The sequence below is a fragment of the Rhipicephalus microplus genome, chromosome 7, assembly GCF_043290135.1.
Source record: "Rhipicephalus microplus isolate Deutch F79 chromosome 7, USDA_Rmic, whole genome shotgun sequence".
Lineage (NCBI taxonomy): Eukaryota > Metazoa > Arthropoda > Arachnida > Ixodida > Ixodidae > Rhipicephalus > Rhipicephalus microplus.
The window spans coordinates 32,788,399-32,811,890 of record NC_134706.1 but is presented as its reverse complement, the minus strand read 5'-3'; the positions used below and the strand labels follow the sequence as shown (position 1 = coordinate 32,811,890).

The following is a 23,492-nucleotide window of genomic DNA, read 5'->3' as shown; positions in this document are numbered from 1 at the left end:
CCTCCGGACCATCGGCATTCACCAGGCGGGCTCCGTCTGTCGATGTAATGCTGGCTGGAGTCCACGGCTCGCCTCGCCCGAAGTTCCTCACCCAGACTGGCTCCCCGGGCTGCCACCCATCGAGGGAGGGACGGTCAACTGGTGAGGGCGGAATGGACACTGCGTTGTCCAGCCTGGAGCGAAGATCGTAGCCCATTAGGAGTTGCGCTGGTGTCCGGCCCCCGGCCTGCGGCGTCCTGCGGTACCTGTGCAAAATCCTAGCCAGGCGGGTTTTCAGTGACCCTTGTACATTCTTCTTCAATGAATACTTCACCGTACGAACCGCCCGCTCCGCGAGCCCATTGGACTGGGGGTGATACGGTGCTGTTCGGAGGTGTACTATGTTATTCAGCTTCGTGAAGGTGTTAAATTCCCAACTCGTAAACTGTGGGCCATTATCGGATACCAGCGTCCGGGGCAACCCGAATGTACTGAACAAGGTGCGCAGAGCCTCTATGGTGGCGTGTGTGGTGGAACTCTTCATGGGTATCGCTTCTATCCACTTACTATGTGAATCCACCACAATCAGTAGCATGTGACCATCGATCGGCCCCGCAAAATCGATATGCAGCCTCGACCAACGCTCATCCGTTTCTGGCCACGCAACAGGGGGTTTCTTTGGGGGCATAGGGGCAGCTTGGATGCAACTGGTGCAGGACTTAACCATGTGCTCAATGTCATTATCGATCCGGGGGTACCACATCAAGGAGCGCCCTAGCCGCTTCATTGAGCAAATCCCTTGATGAGTATCATGCAGCAGACGTAACATCACTGCTCGGGCACTCTTAGGGACGATCACTCGATGGCCCCAGTATAGAAGCCCATAACTCCCCGTTATCTCAGCTTTCCGGTTGAAGTATGGCATCAAGTGCTGGTCCTTAGGCCCCAAATTTCTTGGCCATCCCTCCTGCACCCATTTTTGCACCTTTGCTAAATCGTTATCAAGCTCCGTGAGAGTGCCCAGTTGCTTCGCAGACATGACACCATCATTGAGGGTCTCCGTGAGCAGGACATACTCACCGTCCACAGTTTCTTCCTGCGTCTCTGGCTGGGAAGTTGCTGACGTGGGGAGTCGGCTGAGGGCATCGGCTGGAATGTTGTCTTTCCCGGGCTGGTGTTTGATGACGTAATCGTAGGCGCTCAGCAGCAGGGCCCACCGCTGGATTCGCGCAGCGGCCATCACGGGCACTGGCCTGTCTGGGTGAAAAAGTGCAACAAGCGGCTTATGGTCCGTCATCAATGTGAAAGTATTGCCGAGCAAGTATTGTCGGAATTTCGACGCACCAAACACAAGTGCCAAGGCTTCACACTCCAGCTGCGAGTAATTTTTTTCAGCTCCAGTCAATAACCGAGAGCGGAACCCTATGGGCCGAAGTACTCCGCCCCCGACATCGTGTGAAAGCACTGCGCCTATTCCGTCCGGGGAGGCATCGCATTCCAGGACTAGCGGCTTGTGTGGGTCAAAATGCGCCAGAAAGTCTGCGGATTTCAGAAGGTCTTTCACACTGCTGAATGACTGCTGTTGAGCGGTATCCCACTTCCACTTAGCTTCCTTCCGGAGTAGTTGATATAGGGGTGCCATGGCGGTCGATGCATTGGGAAGAAACTTGTGGTAGTACGTTACCATGCCGAGGTAGGACCTTAATTCTGCGGAATTCCGTGGTGCCTGAACCTTAAGGATGGCGTCTATGTTTTCCGTCTTTGGTTGAAGACCTCGAGCGCTGATTCGATGCCCCAAAAAATCCACCTCTAGTTGGCGGAACTTGCACTTGTCTGCGTTCAGGCGCACGCCGTATTCCCGGAAACGCTTGAATACATCGTGCAGGGTGGTGCAGTCATTGCGTTTCTCTGCCACGATGACGTCGTCTAGGTAGACCTGAACACCCGGAAGTCCCTGCAAAATGGTCTCCATACGCCGTTGGAACACGGCCGGCGCGGACGCCACTCCAAAAGGCAGGCGAGTAAAGCTGAACAGTCCCTTATGCGTGTTTATGGTCGTGAGGTGCATGGCTTCCTCATCCAACGGAAGCTGGTTGTATGCCTCCCGCAAGTCTATCGTGGTAAAAACTTCACCGCCATTTCTTCTTCATTCTTCTTCTTATCGTGGTAAAAACTTCACCGCCATATGATCTAAACATAAGTTATGATTACATTAGTTTCACAATGGTCATGGCACCAGCCAGTTTCAGCACAATAGCCGGGCTGCTTGCCCTTTCACTAACTACCCTGGTTTCCTCTACTATCCATCAAGGTGGTGGGTATGAACCGCGCATGCACAGTGGACCGCATCACCATTGAAGTTGCACCATAGTCGCAACGACGCAATTTCGATCGCGATCATATCAACAGGCGGTAGTTGGCTCTCGCTCGCAGCCTGCAAAGAGAAAAGGAAGCCAAGTACGATCGGGAAATTCGATCGATATATCGAAAGTGGTTGCACCATCGAGGTTCGCAAGTGCTAACGGGTCACATGAAATGTTTGTGGGTAACGTTAAGCTGAAGCGAACTTAATACCCCTTCCCCCCCCCCCCTCCCGTAAAAGCGGCTCCAGTTACCCCCCCCCCCTCCCGAAAAAGCGGCTCCAGTTATCTAGACAAACGGTTTTATTTACAACGAGTATTTACAAAGACCAGGGCGTTTTAGAACTTTTCAGGAACCGCCCCCCTGCGCCTTGTTTTCAACGCACTTCGCCGCGTCTCGAAGACTGTGCACGAGGTCTTGCATCTGCGCCATGTTGCACGAGAAGTGGACTGGACCCTCGGACGAAGTCGTCTTCAGTTCCACGTGGAACGCGGGCTCCCCGATGCGCTCAAGGTGGTTGCTCTTGACGCGATAGTCGACGCTCCAGTCGACTCCGACGACGTGAGGCGGCCGGCGCCCGATGCGACTCAACTCTAGGCGCACGAGCTGCCTGTTGGCGGCATACCTGCGGGTCAGGGCATCCGCGCGGGCTCCCGTCATCCCGTACTCCTCGAGTCGCAACGCGAACTGCGAATCGTCCAGGTTGAAGCGAGCACTTTCGAGCACCAACGCTATCAGGCCGGCGCCGCCATCTTTGAAGGCGTCGTCTGCTGTCGACTCGTCGTCCTCACCTTCAGCGCCCGACTCGCCGTCGGCAGTAACGACTGCGAAGACTTTGTCGAGCAGTTTGGCGTAGTCCGCATCGCCAAGCTTGCGTGGATCGGCGGCCGTTGCGATGCCGTTGACGAACGCTTCGGCGAGCTCCATTCCGTCCGTCCGTACGTTCGGCAGAGCAACAGACGTGAGAATAACGCGTCGGCTAAATGACGTCGATATAAGGGGGTTTGAGCGATGTGGTTTTGAGCGTGATTACAGTGTACTAGAATAGAGTGTACAGTGTACAGTGTACACTGTACACTCTATTCACTGTACACTCTAATCACTCTTACAGTGTACTATTCTAGTACACTGTAAGCGTGATTATTTTAAACGCAACCTTTTCTTGGTCGTATTTGCTTGCTTGCTTGCTTGTCCCTCTTTTTCGGCTTTTATTACCTGCTAAGGGGGATTGGTGAAGAAGCCTGCGGTTAATGTAAGTGACCCATTTAGAACCATGTAGGGTAAAAAGAAAAGTGATCTTTTTTTTTTTAACAGGATGCGATAATGTTGATGCAAAGAGAAAAAAAAAACAGAAGACATAACGGAAGCTATCGAATGACTTAGACTTTTATATAATGCATGATTCTTTAGTTTGTAAATAATGCAATGTAGTAATTAAATGTAAATTTAGGCTTGGTTTCGAAAGAGCTGATGAATGACTCGGCAAGGTTTTTCTTGTGTCAGAGGAATCTAGAAGATAGAAGAGGAATGTAGAAGAGATTGATTTTTCTAAAAATGTGTACTTGCGAATCATGAAGTATCCTATGTGTATCAATACTTTCTTTCTTTTCTTTTGTGGAGCGTTATTATGCCTCATGTTACCTCTATGTACCCACTCCTGCATGGACCCGATTAGGACCTGCAGTATGTACAAATAAATAAAATAAATAAAAATTTGCTGCAAGGACCCCGCAGATGTTCCTGTCGCTAAATTCCAGTAAAGCAGCCCCAAAGGAGAATATTTGGAGTGCGAAGTGGAATTCCTAACTTCAAAATAAAATTTCAAAACATTTTTCCTTTGATATTTAATACGGCGACATGTAAGTAGAAAATGGGTTACAGCTAGAGTACAAAGGGCTACAGTGTACTAGAAGAGCTGACAGTATTAAGACTTCCAGTTTACGCGTGGGACACCATTTATTATTCCATGCAAAGTGCAACAATTATTCATTCGGACTGTAACAATATCAATTTAGTGAATCCTCAAGAAGGGATAGTTTTCTGAACCTCGCTGCCGTAATATCATAAGCTGAAGAGGCATAACTGGCTCAATCGAAACCATCAATTGGGATGCTCACGCAAGCGAGTCAGTTTGCGCGGTGACTTCCATATCAGTCGCACTAGACGAATGTTCGCTGGGATCAGTGATTTAAATGTACTTTTTTTTTTAGTACGGTAATGCCTTGATCCTGGACCCTTTTTTTTTTTTGCTTTGTTCAGAACTCCTCGCAGAAACAGCGCATGCTATTGTAACGGTGTGCGAGCTCCAGCCGTGCTAGCGTCACTCAATTAATGGTAGTCGAGCTCTGTAATAAAATTGTCGTTATCGCACTTCGCACTAAGTGGACGAGAAAAAACGGCGCCGTTCAAAATAATAAAACGCACCTTCGGACGAAGTACGGCCGTACAGTCGTACAGAATGCAGCGGCATAAGAGCGGTGTGCCATTTGGATGTTTGAAAAGTTTTTATTCGGTGAGACAAGATCAAACTTCGCGCGCAAGGACCTTTCTTTTGACGTCATGAACGTCACGTGGAAAGCCTGCGACGAAAGTGAGGAGGTCCCGAATTTTTGTGAAAAATTACACATTTTATGACAGGCATGCACACCCTTATGAACACTTTGGGTGATGTGTGGAACGTTAAATATGTACCCAACACATGACCGACAGCTGAGCGTAGATAACTTCACGAAAGAAAAAAAAAAATGTCATTGTGAGTCCGAAGGGGTTCACAAAATGACGTCAGGCATTTTTTTGTGGGTCCTTGAAATTTATAGCGAGTGCACCGGTCATTTCAACGAGCTCTTCACTGTCATTCAATTAGCTTAATAATTGAACTGAATTCGCATGAACCATACGTATTGTTTTATGCAAATTCACTCGAATGGTGAAATTTAATCTTGCAAAACAAAATAAAAAAATACTGAATGGAATAAAAAAAAAATAGAGATATGCGCACAGGAAATTTGTTGGGCTGGGTAATTTGTACTTTTGCAAGAGCTCTCGCAACGTCTGATGCGTTCAAAATGCTTAAAAATAATGTCGCTAAAAGCGTCCCGAAGATCTAACTATAAGGGTTTTTATTTCTTCATTACCTAGCTCCTCAATATATGTTAAACAAAGGGCGCAGTATTTTAATAGTATTAACAAACTACGCTTATCGCTTATGCACACACCGCAAGTATTCATTTCTTTTTGAACCGAAACAGTGAAACTTAATTGCCGCCATGATTTCCACCAATGACAGATAGCGGATAAGCTTTGCCTTGATTACGCAAAGTGGTCTGCAAGCGAGCAGCGATCGTCTACTTGGATAACATAAACCATTCCTTTAGTGCGTTACGTTCGCAAGTTGCCTTTCACTTATGAAGTCCATGCATTATCACTTCACAATGCGCCGCGTCGTTCGCAGCAGTTGCCCCAGCTTGCATCAATATTTCGTCTAGCAACGTAAGTGAAAAAGATGGCGGAAAGCCGCACATTTCTCCACGTTATGCACGTTGTATCAGCACTCCAGTGGTCAAGAGCGACATGAGCGCGATGGTGCGGAGGACTTGCGAAACTGACTGAAACGGGAACGTCTACGGGACATCGGCAAAAGATGTTACTTCGGTCACTTGAGTGTTTTTATTTCTGGTATTTGCGGCATTTGCCGAATTCCCTTCTCAGATCGGGCGGTGGCGGCGGGACTTTGAGCTTTGCGCCTTGCGGTGTCGTGTCTCGATCATCATCAAAGATTAAGCAGCTGTGATTATTTTCGGGTTCCGCTTAATTTCATCTCGAGCGGCGGATCGCTCGGGCACACACCAACGTGAGATTCAGATTTTTCACGAACACACTGCTTGGATTTCGCGTATTCATCGTTGACGCGACGGCTGATGCAATGTCCGCGACATCGAACATATGCGAACACGTCCGCGCAAGTCCGCTTCAGCCGCATCACCGTTATGTTGACCGACGCTCCGCGCAAGAAAATAAACTTTCTTTACAAGTCTGTTCACTCGTTGAAAACATGTTCTAAGAAAACGTACACACTTCGCAGACAACACAAACAGTAATTTGGCGGAATAATTATTGACGAAATCTGAACTTGACGGTTGCGGCTGTTTTAGGAAAGGAGAGGATGGCGCGAGGAATATATCGCGATCTGCCGGACTACTTTTTCATTCGCCCTCATGTCACGAACGCAGCTAGACCGACATTTTTCCGCTCTGTGGGTACCGCCAGTGTGATGGAATAGTTTGTGGCCTAACGGCTTTGCACCGTAAGGTGCCAGCACCTTTAATCATCAAAATGGAGTAAGTATTTTCTAATTACTGTCTTATGTTCTCGATCACGTGATTGCACGGGGCGTGCCGTCGGAGTGCGGAGAGATAGCGCGCTTCCGTGTGTGTAGACGCCGGTCATTGTTTGCATTGCGAGGTGAAAACCGCGTGACCCGTTCCGCACGCAGAAAGAGTATCGGTTGCGTGCCATGTACTAGTATCAGTCGTGTTTTTCGATCGACTTCGATGTATTAACAAGCTGAAAGACAAAAGTGAACGCGTGGAGTTTCCAGGCTCGCATTACGGCCTGTTGCATAGTGACCGCTTACGTAAAAGTCGCTTCGTCATCCTTGCTTTACGCAAAAACACACGATCCGCGGACTTCTTCGTGAGGAAGTCGGAGCCGTCTGCTCGTACTAGGAAACGTGCTATTTTTCGGCGACGGATTCGTTTACTCCGATATGTAGGGCAGGCGTGACGTCATGGTGACGTCATCTCGGGGACCCGAAACCTGACCAAACTGCAACCTGTTGCGGAGTGTTGGCGACAATTGTTTTGCACCCCACGAAGGCCGATTGCATTCCGCAAATGAAAAAACGATCCGTCATTAAAACATTCTGTTTTTTTTCTGTCTGAAGCGGATCGCCGTTCTTGCTTATTTATTGCGTCCTCTTTTGGGTAGAAGATGAATTGTGCAATGAATTAAAACTTTCTCGTCTGGTGGTAGTGAAAGGGTATGCCAGATTGTCGTTGAGCACAAGTGTGTGACTGCTGATGAGGTTCTATCGGAACAAAACAAGTTGACATGCCGAGGAATCGCCGATATCGGCTGACGTTTCAGCCGCGTTTCGCATTTTATTAAAACTGTTATACGACGAGCAGATGTCTTGTATTGTCAGCGATGGATTAGCGGAAAGATCGGAAGCCATTGACTTGGAGAAATGCATGCTGGGAAGACAGGCTGTGGCAGCTTTCATTTGCCACTTGTCATTTGCCGTTTGGTTCGAGAGTTCACTGCGTCTCACTCGAAAGGCGTTTGAGAACTGTTCACTGCCTCGCTAGCGATTGGTCAAGTGCACAGGTGTGGAAATCGCACTTGTAGCGCTCGCAGAGACTGGGAGTAAACAAAAATATGTAAATATCGTGTGAAATAAAATCTTTTTTGTTGAACACTGAAAAGAAAATGCCGTTATTTTCACAGCACGAATAAAGCATGAAACTACTATGACATGCATAGATGTTCCCAGATTCTGTGCTATTGGATTGAAGGGTACCAACAATCAATTCACCCTTTCTATTTTCTTTTTTTTTTTTTTCAGTTCATGGTAGGGCTGTGAGTGATGTATAAGTAATTGTTGGCTAGACATCTGCGAACAGCGTTTTTTTTTTTTTAGCTATGTTGCTGCTGTTTTTTTTTTACATTTCATTCGAAGCTTTTTTTTTTCTTAGAAGCTAATAACATAACTGGTGCAACTCCCTTCCTGCGAGGTGCACGTCATCGAATGGCTTGTTTTTGTACGCTTCATAATTTAAAAAAAAAATGCTTCAAAATGTGTAAGTATTGTTTCTAGGCTCATAATTGACCTTTTTCACAACAGGTACAACACCCTTAGTGGCGAGCGTAAAAAAAAAACAAAACAAATTTAATGTCTTTCTGGTCAACGCGACAGTGTGGGAGTTGGTGCGTTCCTTTGCACCTGTTGCCTCCGAGATGGGTGTGCCGACAGGTTTCCAAGGCCATGAGCCACCAGAAATGTTTCGGGGTGGCGCCGTTGAACAGTTTCCGGTGCGCATGCACACATGGCGCTCGTGAAAAACGTCCGTTGCACTTTAGAAGTGTGGCTGTTTGGGCTAGTTGGTATGACATGACGATAGTTATAGCGCGAGAACAGAATGACGACAAAGAGACAAGAAAAACATGAGTGCTCGTGTCCTTCTTGACTCTTTGTCATCATTCTGTTCTCGCGCTATAACTATCGTCCATTGCACCGTTTATGAGTAGCTTTAGCATTGTGCAACTGAACAGGAGGTTGCCGGTTCGACTCCCTGCCACATTCCAATGAAGGAGTAACGCAATAGCATGCGCGCACTGTTTTCTCAGTGTATGTTAAAGGTGCTTTTGGCATTAAAAATAATCCTGATCATGTCACGGCGACTCTTGTGGAAATGTTCTCTAGTCATATTAATTGGGCTTTCGAATTTGTCACTTGCAACGGCATCATTCAACAACGTGACTGTATTTGGTATTTGTTAGAAAGATCACCACCCTACGATTTAAGAGCACTTGACTGTAAGGGCACTCTGTTGTTTTGTCTTGCAGGTTTTCAGGCTTTAACGCCTCCTTGCCTGCCCGCACATCGGCAAGACTGATTCTTGTGGATCATTCTCATCAGACCAGTCCATCAACTCATTCATCTAAATCGGCAGAGCCATACGCAAAGCATGGATGCCAATTGGGACCTCGATTCGCTTGGGGAGTACTGCTCCTCCAAGCTCATCCAAGACTATGAGCTGGGCGGATTTGAAGATGCAGGTATGGCTTTTCCTCGTGCTTGGCATCAAGCAGGGTTTCCGAGAAATTTATCGCTGCATTCTAACAATGCATGTGGCTGCATGGCGTACATTCAAGAATTAAACAAAAGAATGTGACATTGTTTATGGCATAATTTTTTTGAATGTTACTCTGGTTTTGCGAGATGACAGACAAGGGTGCATCACTCAGGCCGACATTCGGGCTTTGGTAGCAGCCTCACGGCACATATTTTCTGTTACCATTATGCACAGAGTGATAACAGCTCATCAGTAATGAATTTGGTTCTTACCTTTGTTGCTTACACGCCGGAATTTCTGGTTCCTGCGGTACTTTCCTACCTGTATTTTTGTTATTGTTGTGCTGATTGCTTTAATCATTGTTTGCTCTGTTTTTTCAAATGTGGATTAGCAACACGACACATGTTTTGTCCAATTCATATTTCGTCCTCCAAATTGCCTTATATTAAGCGAACCGGGGAATTTAAATAAATATTCTTGTGCGTGCTCGGAGTGTGAGAAGCTGACAGTTTTCTTTGGTCTATGCTTTCAGGCAACCTAGATTGGCTGGACGAGAAGGTCGACTTGTCCGCCTGGACCCAGCTAGACTTCCCGTATGACCTGACCCCAGTGATGTTGGATGACAGCGACTTCCAGGCGGCCATCCAACCTGACCAGTCCAGCAACTGCAGCTCGGCCCTCAAAGCCAGTGGCTCTTGGAAGAGCCAAGCCGCATCCCCCTATTCCCCTGAATTCCTGTCCCCTCCCCTTTCACCGACTCACTCTCCCCCGACGCCCACAGCAGTCGTCCCGAACGTCGACATCTTCATCAACTTCGACACCAACCACCTTCACAATGCTGGAGCGAGCATTACAGACCGTGCTGATGACCCTGACATAGCATCGAGCACAAATTCCCTCTCTCCTCCTTTGACTCCGTCGCACTTGGACGTCCCGCTTGCGTCAACGGTCGTAGAAGTCCCGTATGCACTTGCATCAACGTCGGCTTCACCGTCTTACTCTGCAGGCTACAACAGTCCCGCCGGGTCTCCGGTCACAATTTCGGAGACCTGCGTTGCAACTTGTGCGTCGCCTGTCCCGTCGATGGAAGAAGAGATACTCAGTGACATCAAATCGGAGCCGTCATCGCCCTCCTACCTACCGGCCAGCCGGGTTGGGTCTCCGGTCGATTGCGTTGGAGCCGTCAGCTCACCGGTTACAAGCACTTGCCCGAATTTTTCGGCCGCTGGCAACGCCGACATTCTCTCGCCAGTTGAGCCAAGCTCACCGGAAAGTTGCCTCTCGGCACCTTCTTCATTGCCCGGTCCGGAACAGTTTGCAGAGAGCCCTTTGCCACACGCAAGCGCAGACAGCGAAGACCATGACCTCCGTGATGGCGACGACGATCCCATGGACGCCGACTTCGCACCCGAGGCCAGCGGGTCTGATTCGGAGTCTGCACATGACTCTGCGGCAGAGGAGCCGCCTCGCAAAAGGAAGCGGACGGTCAAACGTCGGCCCCGGGCAAAGGCTGACGTGAGCAGTCGCCGAGAGAGGAAGCGCCTGCAGAACAAAGATGCAGCAACACGCTATCGTCAGAAAAAGAAGCAGGAGGTCAGCAAGTTCGAGGAAGAGCTCGAGGAGCTCACTGCGACCAACGTCAACCTCAATCATGAGGCACAGCGCATCTCGAACGAAATTTCCTATCTCAAGGGGCTGATGCGAGACCTCTTTAGAGCGAAGGGGCTCATCAAGTGAAGCCACGCACACTTCATAACCGTATTTACTCGATTCTACCGCGCCCTCGATTGTAACGTGCACCCGATTTCAACCGCGAAAGAAAAAAAAAAAACGTAATACATCGATTGCAACGCGCACCCATTTTTCTCGCTGGCCCGCACGATCACACCACTCGAAAAAACGACTCCTTTCGGGAGCGTCTTCCATTTAAATATGAGGTACGGGCGAAGCTTGTGCCCATCTGACGTGTAACAGAGCATTGCCGTCACTGTAGTTTTACCGTGGACCGATGTCAGCACGCGAACTTGCTTCGCCCCCTTCTTCTCGACGGTTGTGGTGCCAGGCATGCCGAAGTAAAGAGGCGTCTGATCGGCATTCGCGATTTGCCCAAGCAGGTAGCCGTTGTTGCGCCGCAAGCTTAGGACGAACCTCTGAAAACTGTGAAGCTTTTCATCGTAATCCTCCGCTAAACTGCATGTTCCCCTTCGGAGGGAAAAGCCTTTCCTCTACATAAAGTTGGTTAGCCAGCACCTGCTCGCTTTAAACTGGCTCCGCATTAGACCTTTTTCTAAGACTAATTGCATAGCCCGCACTTGGAGCAGTTCTGTCGTCACGGGCCGCTCGCTGCTCAAGCACATACTCGCCGAGAAGCTCTTTCATTTGCGGAAACCGATCCTGCTGTGGTCCACTGAAGCCTTTGCGTGAAGCTTTGCTGTCGACAATCTTCTGCTTTTGTTTCCGCCGGTCCCGCATGCACGTTTCGGGAACGACCGCGATGCGGCCCGATTTCCGTCCGTTTCTGCACACGCGATGACTTTTCTTTTAAAAGCGGCATCGTGGTGCACTCGAGTCTTTGGAGTCGGCCCTTCCACGCCGTCGATGCTAATGTACTACAAGATGATGAAACGAACTCCTCAGCACACGTACGAAGTGCCGCACATGGGAAACACATAGGCAGACATGGCTGACGCACGTAGGGGGCGGCCATTTTGGATTTGCCGATGGCAATAGATTGACCGTAATTTTTTTAGTTCGTACTCGATTCTAAGGCGCATGCGATTTATGAACTCGCTTAACCGGAAAAAAGGTGCGCGTTAGATTCGAGTAATTACGGGTAATATGCTTATGAAGTGCATTTATTTCAGAAATGCTCGCCGAGGTGTCTCTTTTGGCATGAACACCACCAAAGTAAGGCGGTAGCAAAGGTCTCATAGGACGAGTTAATTTCTGTTGCAGCTGACCACACTGGTGCACCCGCTAGTTGCGCTGGAATAGGTAGTTTGCGCTAAGCATAATCTCTATTGCTAACGTCACCTTGTGACGCAAAAGAAAATCGGTGCTTACAGTGAAACGTCAAATGAGATAAAACTGTTATGAAGCATGTGGCCGCTTCTACAGAAATTTAACGCATTCGATATCTCGGTGCCTGCTCTGCGGCTAGTGTATTTAGTAGCTGACGGGTTTGGCTCGTGTAATCTCTTGTCGCAGCATTCCCAATGTGTAGTTTGTGGCTTAGACGTGGTAGTTGATGAAGTTGTATGTTCGTGTTTCGACTGTTGGGCACTGTATAACTTTCCTTGTTTACATACACCATGACTTAACCTACATACTAATTTACATATCTCATTCCTGTATTCTTTTTTTCAGAATGTCTATTTATGTACCCTTCATTTTATGTTTGTATTGCATGCATAAGTAAAAAAATAAAGGCATGCACTCGATAAAGACTTGTGCTCAATTTTTTTCTCGTTTTCTCCTCCCATAATTAATGGCATGTTAAGTGGTTGTTTCAGAGTGCTCCAACAATGTTTGACGGTGGTAAATTACACAGCTTTAAAGGTTTATAACGAGAAGAAGCGGGTATCGAAATGGTGTTGCACCTTCCTCGTGTATTAACCTGCTTATTTTTGTAGTATGCTTCGTTCCTCTTTTACATCAACTGTTTATCAAGCCTGAAACAACCGTTCATGTGCCTCTCAAGTGTATGCTCTTCTCCGAGTTTAGCTTCAGTTGCGAAAAGAACGTATAAAATGTTTTGATACCACACTTTGAGGTATGCATTTGGTGCCGCTGGAAACAATGACTGCTTATTCCTTTGAAATCTTTAGTACACCTCTTTGATGGCAGTTTTTACACGGTCGTCCACCTCTTAGGTGACCACCTAAGTAGTGTTAAAGGCCTCTGGAAGATGATGCTCGGTACGTAATTTGCAAAATTATCGTTTATGAACATGATAATCAGTTGTCATATAACAGAGATTTCTTTCATGAAATGTCTAGATTTAGCAGCTTAAATATTATCTAGGTGTTTGACCACTGATGTGGACGACCTTGTACAGTTTAATAGAGGGACACCAGTACACCCTTAACATGTACTAATCGGTTTTATGTGTATTAATATATGCGAGCAGAAGACTGATGTGCTTCAGAAATTTCATATCCACCAGTTGCTTCTGGCTACGCCATCGCATTTGGGAAATCCTACCGTATTCGTTGGATAAAGTTTTTTCTCTTCCTTCTCTGCTCAATTGACTTCGTAAGCAAAGCAAGAAGTGCGTTTTGTGTTCCAAGCGCAACGTGAGCAAGTTAAGAGGCTGTAGAATCTCTTCAAACAAGACCGAGAAATATGATGCGATGGAATTCAGTATGTCAGCTTGAAACGCCAAGGCATGGCTTTCGAGAAGAGAAACCGCTTTTACTAGGGCACTGTTTTGTTACGAAGCTCTCACGCTGACAAGAGACAACTCGCAAATGCAGTAAATGAAAATAGTGTCAGGCGGTAGTTCAAGGCGTTCTGTGGTGATGCTTGCCACAGTTTGCAAGCTGCGTTGCATAACCTGTCAGCATCATCAGCAAGAGTTGTTTGTTTCCTCCAGGTTCACAACTCACAAACCATGCTCTCAATCTTAAAAAAAAAAAAAAAAAAACTAGGGTGCCTAACAGAACCATCGCAAAATTTAGCGAGATACGCACACTGTCGTCCGGCTACATAGTGCATTGAAATCATAGAGTAAGTATTGTGGGAAACTCTATGATTGAAATAACCGAAATCATAGCCTCCTAGATTTCTTTTGCCTGCCGCATTATCAGCGGTCACTTGAGTCAGAACTATGGTGGTAGAGCCACCTAAGTAGATGGTGTTTTCAAATAAATTTGTACGTCTTAGGAGCTTATATGCAACAAGAATAACGTAACAAAGTTTTAAGAAGGCGTAAGCGTAATTATAATTAACCCTACGTAAGTGACGCTATCAATCAACTGACAACTCTTTCAATACAAGGCATAGCCTCTGAAATTGATAACAAACGCCAAAATTGCCGATCTCAAAGGTTAAGTACAAAGAACCTTATTCATACGTAGGCAGCGCCGCCGTGGATGACGGGTGTTTTGCGCTCATCTGGCAGGCAAAAGATATCTATAGGAGGCTGTGGAAATCACCATTTTCATTATTTCGAAAGCGCCATCCATGGCATCGTTGTTTCCTTCGTGGTGGCATCATATTTGTAACAAGTTCGCCGCAGTCGTTTATTGTAATATGCTAGAATAATATAATGAAATAGGAGGTTATGATGGTAAACCAATTGGTAGTGTATGGGTGTTCTGTGGGTAAACCATAGCCGCCTCTAATACAAGCGGCTATGGATTTCCAGGCATGATTCTAATGGAGACAGACAGTTCCGTCCGTCCCAGGTCGTGGACGCAGCTAGCGATGCATCGGCGACATGTATTGCACTGTTCCCGAAGATTCTACGACAAAGGTATGCCGTTCTTGGAACGCTCGAGCTCAATTGTTTTTGCCGCATGCTTGTTGTACAGCGCTCATCGATCGAAACCGCAGTGCTGAATGGTCGGTTGGTTGCGCAAGTGCATGTCGCTTTCGCATTGTGCTGGTGCTGCTTGAGACGATGAGTTCGGATGTCGCAGATGGGACGTGGTGCTAAGTAGTTTGGTTTCCGTTGCCAAGCCTCAGGGGGGCACCCGCGAATACAATTAACTGGAAGACGCAGAATATCCGGTTCACCTTAGGGGTAGTGTGTGTGTGTGGTATCATTTAGAAGGTGTTAAGAGCAGTGTTGGGCATCGGTGAGCACCAATGAACCCAAGTGCCAGCTATGGTGTCCCCATTGGGGGCCGGAGTCGCTGCCTTGTATCATAAGTGACATTCCACCTTGCTGTAGTCAAAGCGCCGACCATCCCTCCCGTTTTCTGCCGCAAATCGTGCCGATAATCGCAAAATTATGTGCATTCCTCGAAACTTCAAGCACCTTACTTGGTTTTCAGTCCGTGTGGCTCGTAACATTGGGCGTAATGGCTTGCTTCCCCTATCGTACGGCGGCTTCACATGCCATGCGATAACGTGAAAGCCATCATGCGGCAATGGGAGTTGATCGAGTTCCTCTCGTTTGCTCACTAATATAATAAAAAGATGTATTATGCCCCTCCTCCCCTGTTAAGAACAATGAACGCACACAAACGGCCTTCAAGCCCTTGTTAATTGGGTTCTGGGGGAGACAAGCAGGCAGCATCGGAAACTTTGCTGCTCATGTGCATGTAAGCGTTCGTAACTTCAGCCCCGACGCTTTCTTTCTGACCACCCTGCACCATCGCGAGACGGTGCAGGCGTAATGGGCGTCTGCAAGTTGTATAGGCAAAGCACTTGCGTGCATGTGAGGCCGTGCACATAGGTTGCACGACCTCTCTCGAATATTCCAAGGCTCTTTGCACCGTGGTTGCACCTTACGTGCACCATGTTGCATTCAAGTGCTGCAGTGCAGCGAACCATGTGTCTCACTGTTTGTCAGCTGTTTAAGTCGAATAATGATGTGAGAGTTCCCAAAAGTGAACGCAAGCTGAATTTAACAGCTGCTAGTTTTGAGCGAACTGTGGGGGAATGCAGTGACGTCATCTTCGGCATGCCCTGTCTGCAATAGCAGCTTTGCTGAACAGTAGCCTCCGTGATTTGCTCTGGTGACGAGGCACAGCTAAAGCTAATCAAGAAGGCCACAGTGGAAGACAAGAGAGATGCATGTTCACATTGCCCTCAGCTGTCTGTCTTTACGGCAGATATTGTAATCGAGCTGCAGAACTTTCAGCATCTTTTTACTTATGTGAGCCTCCGGTACATAAACAGTACTCTTGCAATCAGTTGGAATCAGTGAGGGGCTAGAGCTTTGTCAGGATGCAGGATGGCTCCGCAAACAGAAACAAAGACGCCGTAGTTTCTGCTGGTACGCATGCCCACAGTGTGCTCACATAGGCAAAGCATGACAAACCTTTCTGTCGTGTATTGTGAAGTTTTCTGCAACAACCGCAAAAGAAATTGCAACATCATCAACAATAATGTCAGCCTTGTTGACCATGAACTTTCACGAAATTCTAAAACGACTTCAGCTTCCCTTTAAGCTGGTTACTTGGTTTCCTCCCTTTATTCTCAGGCATTCGGTGTCCTTCCAGAGATGGGGTTCTCGGGCCGCGCCTCTGAGGTCAACAGCAGCAACCTCCGCTGCAGAGGTGCTCCCAGCCGAAATTCAGGCATGGACGCAGCTCCAAGCACAACTCGCCTTCCAGATCCACCTATCCTCGGCATTCCCTTTGCATGTAAAGCTGAATCGCCAATTGATGCACCAGAAGTGTATGCTGGTGCGGTGGAGCATGTAAACATAAAATCGGAACCAATGTCTCCCCTCCATTTTCAAGACAGCCATGCGTTCTCCCCATCAGAATGCTTTGAATCCATTTATCCCACCAGCGTGGCATCTTCGAGTGCAGACTGTTGCTCAAGTTTACCAAGTACCATTGCCGACTTTCTTGGTTTGTCAGTTGAGCCGGGTTGTCCAGCCAGTAGCCACAGTATGCCTTCAGTGATGTCAGTGCAAAGTTTGTCTGCTGTGAAAAGTTCACCACCTGGAAGTCCCTGCAGAGACATTGGAAGCACCAACAGCGACGATTCGCAGAACATTGACCTTACACCCGAAGCCACTGTGTCTCGTTTGGAGCACGAACAAGACTCGGTTTCTGGTGTCGCATTTAGGGAGACTGCAGGTGAAGGTTTACAGCATGCCTGTACACAGCATGCCTGTACGGGCTGTAAAGACTTAAGCAACAAGCTTCACCATAAGCGTTTCCTCAATAGAACGCCGTCATTGGGGTACCGGGCGGGAAAGATGCCAGTTATACAAAACGCTGAAAAAGAGATCGCAATGCTTGCCGCAAGAAACGCCAGCCTTCGGTTGGAGGTTGAGCATGCTGAACACACAATTGCGTCCTTGAGAAGAGTGCTGCGCGATATCGTTTTAGCGAAGTTCCAGCACAGTGGCATGTCGCCGAACATTTGAAGAACATGTAAGGTATGCTCATTAGTAAGTACTTAAGAGTGCAAAAGTCTTCATCCAGGCCATATCTGGACCATGTGGCAAGAAATTCAATCAATGAACTAGTTTACAGGACATGTCATGACAACTCAGTGACTATGTTGTGTGACTTGGATCTGCATGGTTCAGAACCCTCTGATCGTATTGTTTGCAGCTTTAGTGCGATACGTGAAAATGTGTCTAGGCAAAGCACTTGCGTGTCCTGGCTGTCATATACACTCATAGATCGGCATAACGGACACGGACATAATGAAATATTGGTTATAACGAAGTAAATGAAGAATAATCTTGCAATAACTATGGCGTTGGAATATACCTTCATAACAAGCTTTTAAATACAATTAACTTATTCTTGTCTAAGATGGAACTTGCTATAATGAAGTTTGAGTGAATTTCATTTCTACATACCATACGCCTCATTATTGACTCTGTGTATTATCTTGGTCTCAACGTAGAAAAGAAAACTTTTTTTTTTGTTAGACACAACCTATTAAAAGCCGACAGACGATGAGGTCAAGGATGGTACAGGAGACATCTGTTAAGACTGCATGAACATCCATAATACCTTCTCTGGCTGTTCACTGTCTATTGATATTCATTATTTTGCTGTCAATGTCTCATTCAACATTTATTTTCACCCTGTGCATCTATTTGTATGTTCCTGTTGTATGCATCAACTAAATAAGTGCGTGCACCTGAGTATATGCTTCCAATGTGTTTCGTGTAGCTTCATGCATTCTTAGTCATCTAGAACAGTGTTTCTCAAGTGGAGGTTTGAGGGAGTCTGCGAAACCCATCCTTAAAAAAAGGGCACCCACATCACGTTGCACGTAGTGTTAATTCATGACTAGAGCTTTGTCTTTTTGGAGTTCTCTCTTCTGTCCACAAATGGTGCCACATACTCAAATGACAGTGGTCACTTCATACACCCAAATTTATGGCCATTGGCCGATTTGAGCATTACAGGCTGCACAAGTTACCATGGTCGCCGCGAGAGGCCACCACGTGTCTGCACGCACACTCACGGTTACACACAGAAAGTAAGCTGCCCGTTTGAAGGGAAGAAAGAAAGTGTTTGAAGTCATAACCCGCGTGATGCGACTTCTTTTCCCCCTGCCATACCCCTCCCTGCTTAACTTCCAGCCCGTTCATTGGGATGAGAAAAGAGAGAAAGCAATCACAGTGTGCGACAAATCTTTCATCCCGACTCGTACTCGACAGATCATAAAAAATTTTGGGGGCAGTCGATTAGTGGGGCAAGTAACTCCTTTAATGAAGCCATTCGATGGTCAATTGAAAATGTGTTGCGGCGTCCCTTTAAATAACACAAGCACACAAATCATTTGACAAGACTTTGGTGTTGGAAGAAAATGTTTGCGTTCCAATTTTAGTTTCATTCCGGCACGAGAAGTTCTCTTATGTTTCTGTTATGGAACGAAAATAAAAAAAAAGGGACGGTTCAGTCATGGTGTCTAGCGTTTCTTACTTTTATGCAAAAGCTTGAAGGTAAAGTAATAATAAAGAGGCAGGACTTCTGGTATAGTTGCTTGCGAATTTGTTAATGTTGGACTGGGGCGAAACGCACTCTTCCAACGTTCTTAAGAGGAGCGCAAGTGATTGTACCATGACCTCCTTGCAAGTGGCGTAAAACAGTACTCTCATAATTTATAGTGCTTACTTTTCTCAAAAGAGAATCGCAAATTTACAGAGTTGGCTCAGTGCTTGTGTGAAGAGAGCGAGCATGATCTCGGAAGCAGCCTGTTATCTCGTGTAATCTCATGATATGAGAGAGCGTTGTTCTGATGAAACAAATATGGCTTTTAAGTCCCAGTACCACCATATGATTATGAGAGACCGTTGATGAAGGCTGCGGAAATTTCGACTATCTGGTGTTCTTCGACCTGCACCGATATCGCACAGTACACGAGCCTCTACTATTTGGCCTCCATTGAAATGCGCCTGCCGTGGCTGGGATCGAACCTGCTACCTTTAAGTCGCCAGCTGAGCTCCGTAACTGCTACACCACTGCGGCGGACTTTCTCTTAAAACAAATTCGGCGCTGGGAATACCTTCTTTACGTGTGTGACTGTGATGTGATTGTGCGCATTCGAAAAGTGTGCCACGCCATCAGCCTGAACCAAGGAGGACAATTAAGGCGACGCTCAATTGCGGCACATGTGGGCGCGAACATTTTAAGCCAATAAGGTGCCTCCACGGAGATATAGGGGAGCCACGGGAGAAGAACAGTGAAGCCAGGCAGACGTGGCCGAGAGAAGGTGTCCAGGGTGTGGGAGTGGCGGCCAGCCGAGCTCCTGCACCAAGGTCCCAGCGGGCTCCCACTTGGACGCAGAGCTTCTTCTCGTCGCCTGACGTGGGCCAGGCTTGTTCTGGTCTTCTGGCGTTGGCCAAGAAACGTCTCCGGCTTCCTGTGCGAGCTGCGGCTGCCAACGCCGAAAGGTCACTGACCTCGACCAGCCCGATGTTTATTTCCGTGCCAGTCAAGGTCGTGAGCGTCTCAACCTATTCGCCGGTCTTCCCCTGCTGCATGAGTGCGTCTTCGCCGTTACTCCGTCGCATCAGCTGCAAGCAACGCGTCTCGATGTATGGTGATATGGGTTTTTCTCCGGTGAACTTTTATTTCCGCGCACTGCTTGAATCTTTTAGCCATCTAGTGCTCCTGTTAAGCTCTTTCACTTTTGCATGCTCTGTTCTTTGTCTGTTGTTTACTCCCTTTTGGCAGTTTCGTAAATATACTCAGTGTTGGAAATTTTGTGGAAGCAAATGGTCTCGTCAGCTCATTTCCTGATGACGGTTATGTCATCGGTTTTCGGTTTACACGAACCTACACGAGAGCTTGCCCATTAAACAGCCTCGTGACAGTGACATGCGCATGAAAGCCCACTTGAAGCAATATAAACAGTTATTTTACCGACTTGTTTCATTTTTTACAAGATTTTACATGTTTATCTTGAAATTCCTACTGGTCATACGCGCTGGTGCTGTACCCTGAGATCTGCATTTTTTTTCCCGTTGCATGGCTGTAGTTGTTTCAGATCACTAAGTTTTGCCGTGGACCAAAAAACCGCCAGGTCTCTGCGAAACACGCAGCACAGTCGCAGCGAAAGCTGCAAGAGAGGCCTTTTAAGAATCTTATATTTTTAAAACTCTTTGGTACAAGAACACTTGCAGGCTACCCACTATGCCATTAATTATAATTTTTTTGTTGTAGGGAGGCATTTTATGTGCCATCCTTTCTCATTCTTCGGAGAAGCGTGGTACCCACTACATACTTGCAAGGAATTTTGCGCAATTTTTTTATTCTGTGGCTGACGACGACAAAGAGTTATGTCTGAAGCATTTTTAATGAGTTGGAGCGTTCAACAACTACTCGTTATGCAATTTGCATTGTGCAACGTCTGGTTGTTCCTTTGCTGTCCTAAAAGCTTTATTACTCGTACTGACGCGAATCCTTCCCGGACACAGGGACGGATTATCCGGGGTTCAAATGAACAGGGCCCTCCGCTTCTAGGGGCCCGCGAGAGCAATAAAAATGGCTGACTTCCAAACTTTCGCTAAGCAGTTGTGGCATATCACACGGCAGTTAGAGTTGTTAACATTTTATAGGCACAAGCCCACAAAACTTTTTATAGCATTCCTCAGTTTACATTATTTCTTTACTTTTTTCACCTTTATACATGAAAAAAAAAAAAAAATGGTACAGTTATCTTTCCTGAATGCTGTGGCACAAACAGCATTGAAATCTAATATTATGTAGCAAACCTACAGCCCAATGAAAAGGGTCAGTTCAAAAAGAGTCTCCCTATATAGTATGCATTTAATAGGGAACGCCAAATATTATTAAGTAGTAGAACCAGAGTATTCAATCAGGTACTTGTAGATTTTTACAAATATTTCTCGGCGTTCGTAATTTAAGCGCAGTTGAAGCATATTGTTTAGGCATCGGTAACTGCGCGTGGAATTTTTGTTTGAATGCAACTACACATAATCCGTATGTCTGTCGCATTTGTTCACGTCAGACCTAATGAAACCAATGAAGTTTTTCGGCACAAATTTATGATAATGTTACTGCCCTTCTTGGTGCGATTTGCGATTCATCTGTTCCAACGTACTGTGCGAGTTTCAGAAATTTCCCAATAAAGTAAATGAAGCGTTCAAGTCCCATCAACTCTTGAATCCACATGTAACAAATCTTTCGATGTGGCACAGTATATGCCAAGGGAAATTGATTGCTTCATTTTGTCGATGAGAGCTCTCGCGTTAGGGCTTGTTCTTGATACCTCATGTGCAGCTAACTTGCAATTACGTCACGGAACTCTGGGATACAATCTCTGCATACACCACCATCCCCGAGCACATGGCAGCCTAGGACGTCGAGTCGAGCTGTGCGGCTCTCGCATTTCCTGTCGATTCGTCGCAATGGAGGTTTGTGCAATATTTGACCGTCTCACGAGAAGTAAGTGTAAATCGGGTAAAGCAGGACCAGACGCAAGGACGTACTGTTTGCCAAAGGTGATCACAAACCTGTGACGAAGGAGCTGTTCAAGCAGCGGCATAAACAGGAAAGATCGCATAAACAGGAAAGACCACAATACAAGGAACGATGTTTACGTGTGCGGGCGTCACTTCATGACAGAAAAGTCGTGTTTCCGAATGTCGTACGAAGTCGTTTCACTTATTACGTGTGACGCCATAGACACTGCACACACGAATGATCCGAGTTCCCCAGCCAACGCTGCAGGCTGCATAATGTCCCGAATCATTCTCTCTTGTCGTAAGTGGCAAGCAATCGATACGCATGCCTTATGCCTAACTATTGGCCGCACGAACGTAAACGTGGCGCAGTCACCGAGACGAATGTGCTCTGTTGGCTCGGTGATAGCGGACGGAAGATGGGAACTAACATCACGTGCAAGTTATGTACTGTAATGCTAGTACTACTAGCAATAATGTTATGATGTAGTGAAGCAAGACGTAAAGTTGTGGGTGTACATAAGCAATGTATGCGTGCATACACATATGCAAAGAGCTCGCGGGTTGAATTGTGAGCATTTAGGGCCAGATGATGGACATGCTTTCGATCTGAACACTTACGTTAACGCCGACATATTTCTATAGCCGAGTGCGTAGTGAAACGATGCGTTATCTCGGACAAGTGCGCATACCAGTCGTGCTGAAAGTTTAGGCGTTTCATTTTAACGTGCGCTCACTGTACATACACATTTGCATCTTTCCAACATTCTCAAAATATATTGGTGAAAGTGTGGGATAGCGTTAACCGCAATATTACTAATGCTCACAATATATTGGCGAGCTTATGCACTGTGTACATGGCATCCAAAACAGCACTGCACGAGTAAGAACGCTGCATTTCACAGCGAAAGCTGTTAGATCACACTAAGGGTAGCGTGCGCCGCAGTTTTCCAACGCTGTCCGTAACCTCTATTGCGCAAAATAAGAAAAAAAACTAAGTAAACGAAAACACCAACGACACGATGAGATTTGAACCTGAGTCCCCTGAGTTCCAGCCCAGTGTTTTGCCACAGAGCCGTGCTGGTACTCGAAACTTCCTTGCAAACAGACCTTAGGCAGGCTTGACGTCGTGGAAGGAATCTCGTTAACATGAGTAATAAAGCATTTCAAAACGGCAAAAGAACAACCAGGCGCCGCACAATGCGAATTCCACAACGAGTGGTCGTCAAACGATCCAACCCATAACAATAGCTTCAGGCATAATTCTTCATCGTCGTCAGCCACAGCATCAGAAAAATTGCACGGAACTCCTTCCTAGTGTGTTGCGGGTACCACGCTTCTTCGAAGCATAGTGAATTGGCATAGTGAATTCCCAAAAGTAGGTACGTGCCAGTTATCTAGGAAAACAAAGAAACAAATACTTCCCTACTGCACTAAAATTATGATGCTTGATGTCATAGTGGCTTGCCCTGCAAGTGTGCTTATTAGTAGCAGTTACCCAAAGAGTTTAAGAAAAGCCCTGAAAGGCCACTTTTGCAGCTTTTGCTGTGCCTGTGCTGCACGTTCCGCACAGGCCTGGTGGTTTTTCTCCCAACGCCCAAACAAAAGTTGAGCGTACGCCCTCCATGTGGTTTTCTTCCATTTGCAATCATGGATGCACTGTACACATTGTTGCAACTCGTTGAGTAAGAGAGCATCAAAACATCAACAAATCTCCC

General features: G+C 46.8%; 3 protein-coding genes across 3 annotated transcripts; 2 read left to right on the top strand and 1 right to left on the bottom strand.

The window, feature by feature from the left end:
- Window positions 1-2,624: 2,624 nt before the first annotated feature.
- Window positions 2,625-3,328, bottom strand: LOC119179558 (COMM domain-containing protein 3). The gene has a single exon (XM_037430662.2). It carries the CDS (start codon window positions 3,265-3,267, stop codon window positions 2,689-2,691), a length of 579 nt encoding a protein of 192 aa, XP_037286559.2. The 5' UTR covers window positions 3,268-3,328; the 3' UTR covers window positions 2,625-2,688.
- Window positions 3,329-6,537: 3,209 nt separating this feature from the next.
- crc (bZIP transcription factor crc) lies at window positions 6,538-11,050 on the top strand. The gene is made up of 3 exons (XM_037431455.2): window positions 6,538-6,677; window positions 8,965-9,177; window positions 9,727-11,050. Exons 2-3 carry the CDS (start codon window positions 9,087-9,089, stop codon window positions 10,929-10,931), a joined length of 1,296 nt encoding a protein of 431 aa, XP_037287352.2. The 5' UTR covers window positions 6,538-6,677; window positions 8,965-9,086; the 3' UTR covers window positions 10,932-11,050.
- Window positions 11,051-14,327: 3,277 nt separating this feature from the next.
- On the top strand, window positions 14,328-17,550 carry LOC119179464 (uncharacterized). Its single transcript, XM_037430537.2, has 2 exons — window positions 14,328-14,670; window positions 16,348-17,550. The coding sequence occupies exons 1-2, from the start codon at window positions 14,635-14,637 to the stop codon at window positions 17,245-17,247; spliced, it is 936 nt and encodes a 311-aa protein (XP_037286434.2). The 5' UTR covers window positions 14,328-14,634; the 3' UTR covers window positions 17,248-17,550.
- Window positions 17,551-23,492: the final 5,942 nt, after the last annotated feature.